At 39.1% G+C, this 13,983-nt stretch overlaps 1 protein-coding gene across 1 annotated transcript in view; it reads left to right on the top strand.

The window, feature by feature from the left end:
* The window catches only part of bmpr1ab (bone morphogenetic protein receptor, type IAb), a 40,537-nt gene that overhangs the window by 8,524 nt on the left and 18,030 nt on the right, over window positions 1-13,983 (top strand). Inside the window, exons 2-3 of the mRNA XM_056255627.1 lie at window positions 762-872; window positions 10,897-11,138. Coding sequence (XP_056111602.1) covers window positions 11,066-11,138 — 73 coding nt within the window. The 5' untranslated portion in view covers window positions 762-872; window positions 10,897-11,065. The remainder of the gene's footprint in view (window positions 1-761; window positions 873-10,896; window positions 11,139-13,983) is intronic.

The following is a 13,983-nucleotide window of genomic DNA, read 5'->3' as shown; positions in this document are numbered from 1 at the left end:
AACATTTTTTTAATGCGAAAAAAGTGCCCCGTTTCGAACTAAACTGCCATTGTGAAAGCACCCTCCAAGTACAATTCATCCATGTGTTTCTTGACCTCCTAATGTTTAACGCCGACCCGCCACAATTGTCTGTAAGCTCGTGTTCAGTTTTGAGTGCAGTGGCCATATCTCAAAATCCAATCAACAACTGATGCATAGAACCAAGTCCCCGCCCTACATTGTTTCTTTTTTGATAATCCAAAATCAAGTAATTCTGAAAATGCTAAAATGATCTCTTCTCTTGCTAAGTTGTGATTTGGCAGCTGTTCAACTGTGACACACTAAAAGTGTCTTAAAGCAACTCACGAGAAAACTATTCAAGACTAAGTCAAGACTATTCTATTTTTTTTTGTTACACACCAAAAAGTTACCATATTTCTTTCACGTGGTTAAATTTTATAATTGGAATAATATAATGAACAGGTGCTTTATAAATAAAATTCTCAGAGAATTAAATTTTCTTTATAAATTTGTAATGCAACAAGTTAATGCACTTTATTTGAGAACTTTTTTTTTTGTCGCTAAATGTTACAAAATTGAATGAAGGTTAACCAGATTGGATTATTATTCATTTTGCGGAGACACAATTATTTGGTCATGTGTAAATGGAACCGTTTTAAGCTATCAGATCAGTAAAAATGCATAAAGTGACCAGCTGTCAATAGGCCATTAGTTTTTCACCAGATTGTATAATCCTTTTTTTGCATTCCATGTCTCTTTAGGTACTCACGGGAGTTTTTGGCTTTACCTTGAGATACAGCACCAGCTTCTTAATACTGACACTCATGAGTACCCCGGATCATGATGTACTGCCACACTTGCTACCCTGTGAGGTAAGAACCTGCTGCTTTTTGTTGCAGACCAGTGTATGATGCTCTCCTTTAATTTGATTGAATTTATTCCTTTTCCCTTTGGTTTGTGTGTTTTTATACTTTTTCTCTTTTGTAAATCGTGGTCTGTCGTATATCACAGAAGCCTTTGTGAAATTAAACTGCCGGTAAATCTGTTACCAGAGTGTCACCTCTTTTTCAAAGACTCACTCCAGAGCCAACTACATTAGTAAATGCTGCAGTTTTTCTTTTCTTTTCTTTACTTTACCTCCAAATTTGGGTGTATTTTCGTTGGGAGAGAAGGAGCGTACAACAACCTTGATTACCGAAGCCAAGAAATTAACCCTTAACCCTGTCCCTGAGACAGAGACAGACCTACACAATCAGTGGGTTTCCTGTCTCATAATTATTGGCGCTTGATTGGTCTGTCAGAGACCAGATCCCCCTGCAGCCCAGCTTCGCCGTTCCCCCCGCATTAATGACCCACGACATATGATAACCGTGTTTACATGCAGAACTCCATACCGCCACATCGACTGGATCACTGTTGGGATTTTCTCAGGTACTTATGGGCTTTACTTTTGATTAGACTGTAGTGCGAGTTTAGATGTCGCTCTGAGGCATGGGTCAATCAGTCTGTGAGGTAGTGAGTCGTATGGACCTGGGATGTTTACATGGGGCTGCTGGGATGGATGGCTGGAGGGAGGGGCTGTTCCACTCAATTGCAGCCACATGTTTGCAAAGGATGTGGAGCTGAACGAGGCCGTGTGATCTGCCAGACTTTAAACAGGGCCTTCGCCTGTGGGCAGCTCTAAAGTTTTCCAGCGCGTTCCTCCAGCCTCTTCGTTACTGTGGTTTCTGGGCAAACACACTGCCCTGTTGCCGTACAATTTTGAATTCATAAACTGCACTCACAGTGCCTGAGATTCCCATACAATTGCTCAGACAAATCCGTTCTTGTACTGACTTACACTAACACACAGACCACACACATAACTAAGTTACATTGAGATGGGGCATGGAATATTTCATATGCAGTTGAACATTTGCAGAAAGCAGAAGCAGGAAAACTTTCAAACATGCACATGAAGCATAATGGAAAGTGTGTGTTTTGTAATACTTTGACCACCTGTTTTATGTGGTCTGTCTGTCTGTTTTGACCTGTTTATATATGTATCTGTAAAAAAAAATCCTGTTAAGTTTACGGTAAAAAAAAAAACTGGCAGCTGTAGTTGCCAGAAATTTACAGTGACAAATATATACAGGATGCATGTATATTTTAACTTAGTATATATTATAACTTAGTTATAACCATATATTTCATCAAGGGATAAGATGTTAATATACCTACTTTAATTACCAAAATCGGCCTTTTTACCTTAAAATGTACAGATAACCACCATAATAATAATACATGTGGCACAATAAAAAGGCATATGAATCAGTTCATCGCTAGCAGCCTGTCCATAACACATGTATATAGACGGTGCACAGGGTCATACATGCAAGTGCAACTTCACAAAAAATAAACAGACTGGCATGAATTCAGTTAGACTAAATGGTTTACATTTTAAAAGACAAATTATTGTTTTATTCCGACTAAAATCAAACTTTTAAAGCGAATGTAAACAAACTGATTGTTGGATCTGGGATTAAAGTGTCCAGATGTCACTCTTTAACTGAGGAACAAAGGCTTTTACTGCTCTTCCTGCTGCTGTAATTAGGTAAACTCAATATGAAGTTGTAAAATGACAGTCATTTAGTTGTTTAACAGATTGGCCTATTTATGTAGCAGCGTTTTGGAAAATATAGGAGAAATTCATTGGATAAAAGGCTTAGTTAGTTTATCCAAAATGGAAATTCTGTCATCATTTACTCATCCTCATTTCGTTCCAAACCTTTATGACTTACTTTCCTATGTGGACACAAAAGAATATCCTGAATATTCTATACAATGAAAGTCAATGGGGGGGTCATTGTTGTTTTTTTGGACTCCATTGACTTTCATTGTATAACCAAAAACTGCTGAAACCTTTTTTTTTCACAGAATAAAGTAAGCCATACAGGTTTGAAATGACATGAGGTGAGTGAATGATAAGAGAAGTTTAGTTTGTGGTTGGCCTATCACTTTAAAAGCATGGAGTTTTCTTAAAAATGTCCTTGCTTTAATTCGGATACTCTGGACTTGTTGTGTACATGAACCATCCCAGAGGCCTCAGGCTGACTTTTTCCGCTTATACCAAACTCCTTCTATGGGGCAGGAAGATCTCAGGCAGGAAGAAAGCTTCCCACAGATGATAACACCTCTTTATCATCCCACAGCCATGAAATTTGTGAGAAGGTAATGGAAAATACAACACCTCTTTCCTTTCTGTGTCATGCCCCAATGCCTTTTGAGAAAAGACAACTCAAACCTTGGTGCTTGAAAACAACCATCACCCCACAGCGATAAGAAAAAAAGATCTTCAACAGTACCATAGTATGTCTCTCCAATCTATGTGGATAAGAAGGAAAAAATAGCATCATTTTAAACACCTTGTGGCAGACATCTTGATTTTAAGCTCATGCAGGAACAGACATTCTGGCAGCACGAGCTCTGCAGAGTGTGAAAACGATCTGTTTGATACAGAGGAACCTCCTGCCGCAGCCATTAAGCGTCCTGCCTAGAGAATTGGAGACATCGGAGACCCCTGCATGAAGTGCACTTTTATGCTTTGCTCATCAGTGTAACGTCCTTCAGCTCAAAACAATTTGCACTTAGTGTTTTTGGGGAAGGGGGCAATGTCACATTCAGTTGCCTGCTGGATGACATGTGTTTCTATACACAGTGGGACTAGCCACTTAGTAAAATGGATTTTGTTCTCCGTGTCCAAAAGGAATTGGCTTGCACAGGTCCACACTGTGGTCTGTGATCTGTCAGACAGGATTTCACACTCATAAGACGTGTAGATTAGGGAACTCAGGTGACCATCCCTGGGTAGAGAACACAACTTTATGAATCAAAAATCGTCCTAAGAGAAGTCCACATGCTTGTGGCTCTTGCAGTTTCTTCTAGCCCCACAAGTCTTTTCAGTTTGGAAGTATCCAGTGTTTGTATTTTAATAGTAATCAAGTCTTAATAGCCATATGACTGGGCTATGATACAGATACACTTCCATTCAAAAGCTTGGGTCAGTGAGATTTGTTTACTCCATTTCTTATTGTCAATTTTGAAAACAGTTCAACAATGATGCTGCTTTATTTTTATTTTTGTGGAAACCATCGTACATTTTTTAAACAATGTTTTTGATGAATGGAAAGTTCAAAAGAACAGCATTATATAGGATACATTTTATATAAAAGTTCTGGACAGCACACTAGAAGGCCCATGCTCAGTTCAACAATCACAGATCAGCTCTGCTGGAAATTAGACAAAATTTAACAAACTAATGTCCTGCATTGCATCGTTACACTACCATACAAAATATGGGGCCAGCAAGAGTTTGTACGAAAATTAATACTTTTTTTTAGCATGAATTCATTAATTATTCAAAAGTGACAGTAAATACATTAGATACAGATTATATATATATACACACACAGTATATATATATACACAGTATATATATATATATATACTGTATATATATATATAATATATATATATATATATATATATATATATATATATATATATATATATATATATATATATATATATATATATATATGTGTGTGTAACGATGCAATGCAATGCAGGACATTATTTTGTTCAATTCTGTCTAATTTCCAGCAGAGTTGATCTGTGATTGTTGAACTGAGCATGGGCCTTCTGGTGTGTTGTCCAGAACTGGACCACCCTACCATATGTCTCAGTGACGTGAAGCCCTCCGTGGAGAGCTAGGCTACATTTGGTCGTGGAATGTGCTGGAGCGTGTGCATCTGCTTAAACAAAGCCTTATTTTCAGCTCAATGTTGTAATTACAGACTAGAATGAATCTAGCCGTCTTGTGAACCCACAGCAGCCTCTGCGCAAGTTTCCCAGGATCTGCCCAGGGCTTGTAAGTCCAAACAGAGAGTGTTTACAGCAGTAAATCTGAGCCACCATTAACACAACTTCTCTCAGACATATTTACTTACTTTTAGAAAAGTGTGCCTTCCGTGTGAGGAACTCTTATCTTTGTAAAATTGCATTGTGTTGGAATGAGATGCTAGCATTAGCAGAGTCCTCACTGGTGTTAAGGGTGCTCTAAGCGATGTCGGGTGACGTCACTTCTTGTTGACGTTCGAAGTATTGTCAAACAAAACGGAGGCTAGCTCGACCCTCCCTCCTCCTCATCCCGTCCCCTCCCCCTCCCTTCCATTGCGTGCACAAACCCCCCAACCCCCACCCCCAAATCATTCTTGTCGGTTATTGGCTGGAACACTGTTTGTTATGTTTCGTGGTCCAGGTTAGTTTGTTTTTGTTGCCGTTTGTGGAGCCTGGGGTGTGTACAGAGACCGCGTTTTTTTTACAGTGTGTTCAGGGGGACAGGCAGCTAGCGGATAGTGAGGAGATGTTTGCTGTATTTGACAAAAAAATGTTTCGGCCTAAAAAAACGCGTAACATCGCTTAGACTTAGAGCACTTTTAAAGTGAGACTAGAGAAATTGGTCTCTCTGGAAGCGGTCAGTCTCACAGCTTGTAGTCTACTACTCGTCTAGACATATGGATCGATGGGAGTTTGACTTACTCTCTTTTTCCTTTGAAGAGGAAAAGTGGATTGCAATTTTGTTACATTTGTGTACTGAAAAAGAAAACCCATCAAATCAAATTTTTAATAAGTTGTATCAGTGTTATTTTTATGTTAAAACTAAGTTAAAGGTTTTTTCTGTTAAAATTGTACAAAAAATGTACAAAAATAAATAAAATGCTAACAATAGAAAATGAGTAAGTGTGTGCAAACTTTAGACTGGTATTGTATGTCAGCCAACATGAATAGATATGTAGTTCTGTTTCATCTAGACACTCAGTAGTAAAAAACAACTACCAACTCCACGTGGGTGATTGGTAGAGGAACATGACCTCAATAGACTACGCACACCATCATCAGTGTGTTCTTGAACCCACGACTGTCTGGATAGAGCCCTGCGTCTGTTGCCACAAACCTCCGCCCTCCTTTCCATCCTTTCAACTTTCTGCACTTTCCACTCGATTTCTCTTTTGTAGATGTAACCACAAAAAGATTCATTTTTACCCACCTGCACTTTTTTTATGGTATCAAGTTAAATACAGTCAGTTGTACCCAATAACCCCCTTTTATATTTCCGTTAGTGTTGTGTGTCTCTTGAGGGTTTTTCAACATCCAGTAAGCCGCAAATACAAACCAAAGACTGGCTGTAGGTGTGGAGAGAAACTGAAGGCAGGCTGTGAGAGGGCTGTGCTGGTAGCAGAGCGTGACTAAGATATTGGAAGAGGACTACAGGGAATGATAGAGGAGGGCAGAGAGGGGGAGGAGGACAGGGGAGAAGAAGTGCAGCAGGAGGTTTGGAAGGGGAGTGCTCTGCAGGAACGTTTCAGTATTCTTATGGTAATCCAGCCTTGGATGAGCCTCAGAAGCAGCCAAGCAAACAATGAGAGTGGAGCCAGGAAGTCTGCTCTCCCTGCTGGCCGGCGTGACTTGAGAGGCAGGAGCTGCCTGTAAGGAGGGGCCCCCAGGAGGGGCCAGGGAAACGCATGCCAGCACACATATCCACATACCACATTTACTCAATCTACAAGTTAGAGAGCATGGTTGGCGTTGGTGAAAAGCATGTTTGTGTTGTTGTTTGCGTGTGTTGTGATTGAGGGACTTGTTTTTCTGAAGACTGTATAGAAATGGATGCATTTCAGTGCTGTCATAATTACTAGTACAGTTTTGGTGATGTACTTTTGCCATTGCTTTTAATAGATTATCATTACATATGCTTTATAAATCTGTACCATATTGGTTATCTGCTGATATTAGAGGTTTTTTATTTACACCATATTTAAAAATATTAAGTGAATTGTCCATGTTCTGATTTTTGTTCTTTTTCTGTTCTTTTGCTCTGTGGTTTTTGTTTTCGTGTATGGCTCTGGTTTTGAATGCATTTCTTCAGTGTGCACCGATCAAGACCACAGACTTAACAGGATCTCGGGTGATCCCCTTTAGTTGTTCATCTCATCTCACCTGCCTTTCCAAAACCTGTCTGAAAGGGGATGTTTGGCCTCTTGTGGTTATCCTTTTATTCTATGAAATGGACTTAGCTGGAAAAACAAAGATATTCAAAGGCCCTGTCAAAGCAGCATTATCTTTAGGGAAACGAGTGACACGGCTCGCTCTGTTCTTCCTCAGATTTCTGTCTCCACAGTGACTTCCCTTTCAAGCATCATATGATTGACGACTGTGGGAATGCCTTCCCAGAAACCACACGCCATGCCTCAGTGATTTGCTATAAGGTGTGGTCATTCTATATGGTGGCTACAGTTGCTTTACCTTTACCCCCATCTCTCTGGTCTTTCATCCATTCAAAGGAAATTAATGAGGAGCTTTCCTCTGAAAGAATGCTCAGTGAGACTATAAATTATGCGATTTAGCTGCACAACTCCATGGCATCTTTGCCTTCTGATTTAATAGTGGTCCATCTGCTGCAGAGATTTGCTTTGTGCCAGTTTTCAAACTCTGTTATTGTACTACCACATTGGTAGTAATTCTAGTAGTTCTTAACTAGAGCAAAATGATTTTCCAAACCATGCCTTTATGTGATTTGGATCAGAAATCATTTCAATAATTTCTGAAACATGAGATATTTTTTATGAGATATTATTAGGGCCCAAGCCATGAAAAGGCGAAGGCCCTATAGTTTTCCTTAGGATTATTTTTAATTATTTTTTTTTACTTTAGGCTATATTATTTGTGTGCTGTGACTGTGATGGGAATGATCTTGCTGACAAATGTAAGTGTCAGAGGCCTCAAGATAGGATTGTTCTATCTCCTTCAGCACACTTCCTGTCCTCAGGCCCTGAAGCTTTCCGCACTGACTAGTCCTGGCATTCTTTTACCAGTCTTTGGCCTTTATCTCTCCTATGGTGAAACTACAAAGGGATTCTAGTTGTTTACAGGCTTTAGAGGTACACTATGTAACTTTTGGCCCCCTAGCCAAATGCATGCATTTTGTGGAAGAACATTGTTTTGGTTGTGCTTCGGCTTTGCGTGACTGTGCGGATGAATATGGTTATCCTACTGCTCATTTACATTTACATTTATTCATTTAGCTGACGCTTTTATCCAAAGCGACTTCCAATTGCTATATATGTCAGAGGTCGCACGCCTCTGGAGCAACTAGGGGTTAAGTGTCTTGCTCAGGGACACATTGGTGTCTCACAGTGGATTCGAACCCGGTGTTCTGACGATTTGTGCTGCCTTGTGGAAAAATGCTACCGTAGCGCGAATCGATCACAGAATGTCGATTAATATTAAATGAAATACAATTATAACACAATTCTAAGTTATGAGTAGCTACTGTATACTGTAAACTACTGTTTTTATTTTTAAAACGGTGTGAAAAGTAAAAATTATCATCAAATATTCATCTTTGACTTGTTAAAGCACACCTTTCCTTAGTAACTGAAACTTTCAGTTATTCTTGTTCAGCTGACTGACCGTACAAATATTCATATGGTAGTTGGCATTTTTAAAAGGGAAATTACTTTATAACACATGAAAATTTACCTTTTGTTAAAAAAAAACTGAGTCTGCACATGCGCATAACCAGTAAGTAGCAAATCTCGATGGGTAGCATGAATCGTCAGAACACCGGGTCTCTCACACCAAAGGCATGTGTCTTATCCACTGCGCCATCACCACCACTCATAAAACATTCACTACTAAGCTTAAGAGATATAAACAGTTTAGATGGAAAGGATCTTTTGCTGACTAGCTGAAGATGTTATAATAGCAACGCCCATTAATAGACACTGTAATTCCTTGAAAATAAATCCCAGCACATCGACATCCTTCACGCTCACGTGTAAGCATAAAGCTCAACTTGCGTAGGAATGGATTGAAAATGCTTGCTCTGCTCCGCACCAGTAGACACGCACCGTCCGTGAGAGGCCTTCGGCCATCTTGCTTCTGATATGAACTCTCCCATTCATTGATATGGGCAGTGAAAAAACATGTGCTGTTCACACTTCGGTGACGCTTGCGATGTGAAACTGTTTAAAACAAAGACTTCGGTTAACCTTTAAAAGTGCGATCATCACACTGCAACATTCAAATCTGCGTTCGCGAGCAGCTGCCATGTAAATGTACAGTATGAAGCAGCATCACAAACAGTGTTTTCAACCACACATTAACGTTATTTATGTGTTACAAATATTTAAATAAAACAGGATAAAAGTTTATAGTTTGGGTATAAACACGGTATTTATCAAAATAAGGGTACATTTTTAAAAAGTATTTTGACACTTATATGTATTGTATTGAATCGTTATGCCAGGAGTTGGCGTGTTTAAAAAATCAGTTATTGAATCATTCATTTAAAAGATTTATTCACAAATGCTGATTCATCCAATAATGGCATTCAAATAGTTTTTTATTTCATTCAAATTAATATATCTTTTAAATAGACTAAAGCAATGACCATTTTGCTGTTGCTTGGCCCTCTGTAATTATATTGCTGGACCACCAATCACAGACCTGAAAGCATTATGTGGAAAACTCTAATATGGAGAAAAATGTGGGCGTCTACACAACACAAACTGAATAGGCAGGTTTGAAGGGTTTATTTCCTCAAAAATATTTAGATGTTTATTGTCAATTTATGAATTTCCAAAATAAATAACATTAGAACTGATGAATTTTTATTACAAAAGTTTTTACTTTTCTAAACTATTATTTAAAAGTTTGTAAATATTTTTTACAATGGTTTAGGCTCTCTATGATGGCCCGGATGGTTCCCCTCTGGTATAATAATGATGGCGATTAATAATAATAATAATAATTATTATTATTATTATTATTATTATATTGATAAAGAATTGTATTTATTAAACATTCTCTTATTTTTGTGTCATTGTTTTTTCTTGTTTGCTAAGAAGAAAAGCCTTTGTGTACATTAATTGTACTCCCTGTGAACTGCCTTTTGGTTTTTCTATTTTTATTTTTTATTTTTACCAGAGATGGGTTAAGTTGTTAACCTGTTGCAGGTCATATCTCTCCATCCCTTGCCCTGTGGTCCTGTGTGGAGAGGGATCCAGTCTTTCTTAAGGGGTCCCAGTGAGCCAAAGGAGCCCCGCCTTTTGTTTCCCCATTACCCAGGAGTCAGGGAAGTGTGAAAAGTAGGGCGCAGGTCGGGGCTCTTTGTCCCCCTTGGCCAAATGAAAAGTGACAGACACCGGCCCCCTCTCTGTGCCTGTTAATTCAGGCCCCCAGTCCTGCAGAGCCTCTGGGAGCCACTAATTGCATCGAGACAAGCAGGAGCTAAGAGAGAGCAGACACATTATGTTATTAACGCTGGACAGAACCCAACACTAGCCATTTGAAAGGGACACTCCTTAAAGGGATAGTTTACCCCCCAAAAATTTTTAATTCTGTCATGATTTACTCACCCCCATTTTGTTCCAAACCTGAATGACACAAAAGAAGATATTTTGAGGAGTGTTGGTAACAGTTCAGATCACCATTGGCTTCTATTGGATGGACAAAACAACACTTTCTCAAAATATCTTCTTTTGTATTCCACAGAAGAAAGGTTTAGAACAAAATGAGTGAGTAAATAATGACAGAATTTAAAATTTTGGGTGGACTTTCCCTTTAGGCAGCCTTCCAGACTTGAGAGCCGCCATTCCACATCTCCACTCTGATACAGGGTCAGGGGTCACGCTCTCACAAGTCACAATGCTAAGATGGAAGTGCAAAGGAATTTTAATACCACCTCGGTCCTTTCTTGCTTTCTTGCTTGCTTGCTTTCTGGCACAGAGGAAGGAAACATGTCACGATGATGGATCTGAAATATTAATAAGTGTTCCTCTCTCTTCATTACAGGGTCTTAAACAAGAGGAGGCTGTAAAGAGGCCTTGAAGTCGTCTTCATACTCGCATACTCTTCCTCAGTCTACTCGCGTTCATCGCTAATTGGTCACTTCGTTGTCTTAAAAGTGGCAGAGTACAACACAACCAAGACAGCCATACATCGTTGTATCCAAGCCAACATCATGAAAAGCACCTCCATGGTCGTCGTGTTTGCCGCTTTGGGAGCTGCCGTCCTCCTCTCACTGCCAGCTGAGGGTAAGACAGTTTGATTATTGTAAAATGTCTACACTTGATCATTTCTTCCTTCTCAGTGGACCATGCAGATGACAGTAGATGCAGAGTGTCTGTTTTGAATCACAAACCCCTATAGCAAACAAAAAATGTGTTTTTTGTTTGGTTTCGTTTGAGTGAGGGAAGAAGGCGAAAACTGGAGATGACTAAAAGGGTCATCTGTTTTGTTTCATCTGGATGCACAATAGAAATGCAGCAGCAATTTATAATACAAACCAGCAGGAGAATTGATTTAGCCGTATTTGGATGATACCCAGTGTTTGCAGAAGCCTCACTGCCTGTTTTAATGGATGGTGGCCTTTAAAAACATAGCAGGATAATGGCATCACTTTTTATTCTCATCAGGCCCCGAAAGCACAGAATCCGTCTCTTCACATTTGCGATGCATTAGCGAACAAACACTATCTGCCAAGATATTCATCTGAATTACATTATTTAATTTTATTGATTTGATGCCCTTGTGATCTTCTCTCATATGGGTCGGCAGTAATGGAGACTTTGTCTTCATTTCAGGTAAATGCAGACATGAGCGACTGCACACTTCTTTTCTCTCAAATGACTCGCATTATCAGAATGTAATGGCCCCCGTTAGAGACTGTTGTGTGGCATTCATGTAGTCTTTAGGTAGTTCATTCATTTACTCAGCAGTGATTGTATTGGAGAATACACATCTTTGGGTGTGTGGAGAGGCCATTGGGGTCACATTTGACTGTGCATAGAAACAATGGTTTGGGTAATTGGTTTGAAATTGTGAGTGTTTTTATATGTTAAGGAGAGGGTTGGGGGAAGAGGGTGTCAATGGGCAAGATTGTAGATGTGTGTATTTAGGTGAATGCTGATTTTCTTCTAGGGTTTTACACTAGTGTGTTAATGAAGGTAGTTGAAGGGTGAATGGAATTAGTGTTGAAGTGTTTGAGCAAAGCACAAAAAACTAGCTATGATCTATGGAAAATGTTTTCTTTTATTTTGAATTTCTTCAAAATGGGGGTGTATGCAAAATTGGTTTAGATATGGTAAATTAGGTTGATAAATGATAAAATAAGGGGAAAAAAGGTACAGGTACAGGTTAAACGTTTTTTTGAAAGAGGTTTCTTATGCTCAACAAGGCTGCATTTATTTGATCAAAACTACAGGAAAATAGTAATATTATGAAATATTACAATAGATAATAACTGTTTTCTATTTTAGTATATCTTCAAATGTAACTTATGGTTCAAAGCTGAATTTTCAACAGCCAACACTCCAGTCTTCAGCATTATTTTTTCACATATTTTATATTATTGCATCACCTCCCTTTCAAGTTTGTCTCAAATGCTCTGTTAAAGGGGTCATATAATGGTACATGCACTTTTACAAGTTGATTGTACTGAAATGTGTGTTGGCAGTGCCTGTACACAACCATCATAAAATGATAAAAATCCATCCAGTGTTTTTGTTTTAATCTCCTTATATGTTTTCCCCTGCCTCAAATCAAGCCGTTCGACCGTGTGACGTCACACGGTCGGAAGCCCCTCCCACGATTGTTGATTGACAGGAGCGTTTCAACACAGACCTGCCCTCGCTTGTGAGGGAGCTGTCAATCATAGTCCGCGCGGTCAGGCGCGTCCTTGTTTATATGCTGGAGCACTGTCTATGAGCAGAATGGCGTCTAAGCGATTGTGGTGTTCTGTTCTTGGGTGTAATAACGAACACAGCAGTCATTTTAATGTTCCTAAATCCGAACCGCTGAAGACGCAGTGGCTGAGTTTGTTTTCGAAGGGAATATTCCCCACGAGCAACGTCAATGCTTTCATGTTTGCGCGAATCATTTCTCACCAGACTGCTTTATAAACGAGGATCAGTATAAAGCTGGTTTTGCTAAGAAGCTGCACCTGAATAAAGGATCGGTACCAACTATTCGTGTTCCTGCTGAATCTCCAGAAGAACGGAAGTGAGTGTAACGTTTTATTAAACTTTATATTAATATTTATATTAATCTTTGCAAATCGCTAGCTGCACGCTTCACAATGAATGCGTCTAAGGTGTACACTCAGGGTACATTACGGCATGTTTTCTATGTATGACGTTCTCAATATAATTCATAATCCCACGTTTATACTGAACAACGCGTTATGGTTATTGTGTTATTGTGTTACAAATGGTGTATGCACAGAACAGAGAGGCGGGGTGAGCAAAGCTCATTATCATTTAAAGTCATATGCACTGTAACGGCGTGCTGAAAACAGAGCTGTTTTTGACCAGGTAAAATAAGTGTTTTCTTACAATACTAATGAGAATTTTTAATTAAAGTATATTACAAACTTTTAATTTAGACCCTAAAGAATCATATTAGCTTGTACAAAAATGGCATTATATGACCCCTTTAAGTTCCTGTTTCGATGAAGCCCCTCCTTCTGAAACACGAAATGTGCTCTGATTGGTTAGCTGGACCAGTGTGTTGTGATTGGCAAACTGCTTGGAGTGTTTTAAATATTAACAATGGCATTTTCCCATACCAGTTCGAGCCCGATTCAGACCCTGGGAAAGTTTTCGATCAAGATGATCGTGCAAAACCTTTGCAAGCACAGATTTTACAGGACTTTTCAGAGTGGAAAGTTCCTAAGGATCAGTGAACAGTCTTACAAAAGCGAGAGCCATTGTAATGTTGCCCTTTGTTTACATCGTAGCAATAACATAAACTTTTAATTGGATCTGTTAATAGCAAAACAACAAGTAATAAAACATACTTACATGTTGTGATCCATAAACAACTGATTGTCCTGACAAAGCTGTCCTCCGTAAAATGTGCAGCACACAGATAAACTTGCGT

Source organism: Rhinichthys klamathensis, unplaced genomic scaffold, assembly GCF_029890125.1.
Source record: "Rhinichthys klamathensis goyatoka isolate OS25496 unplaced genomic scaffold, OSU_Roscu_1.1 h1tg000121l_1, whole genome shotgun sequence".
Lineage (NCBI taxonomy): Eukaryota > Metazoa > Chordata > Actinopteri > Cypriniformes > Leuciscidae > Rhinichthys > Rhinichthys klamathensis.
This window is presented reverse-complemented; position numbering and strand designations above follow the sequence as displayed.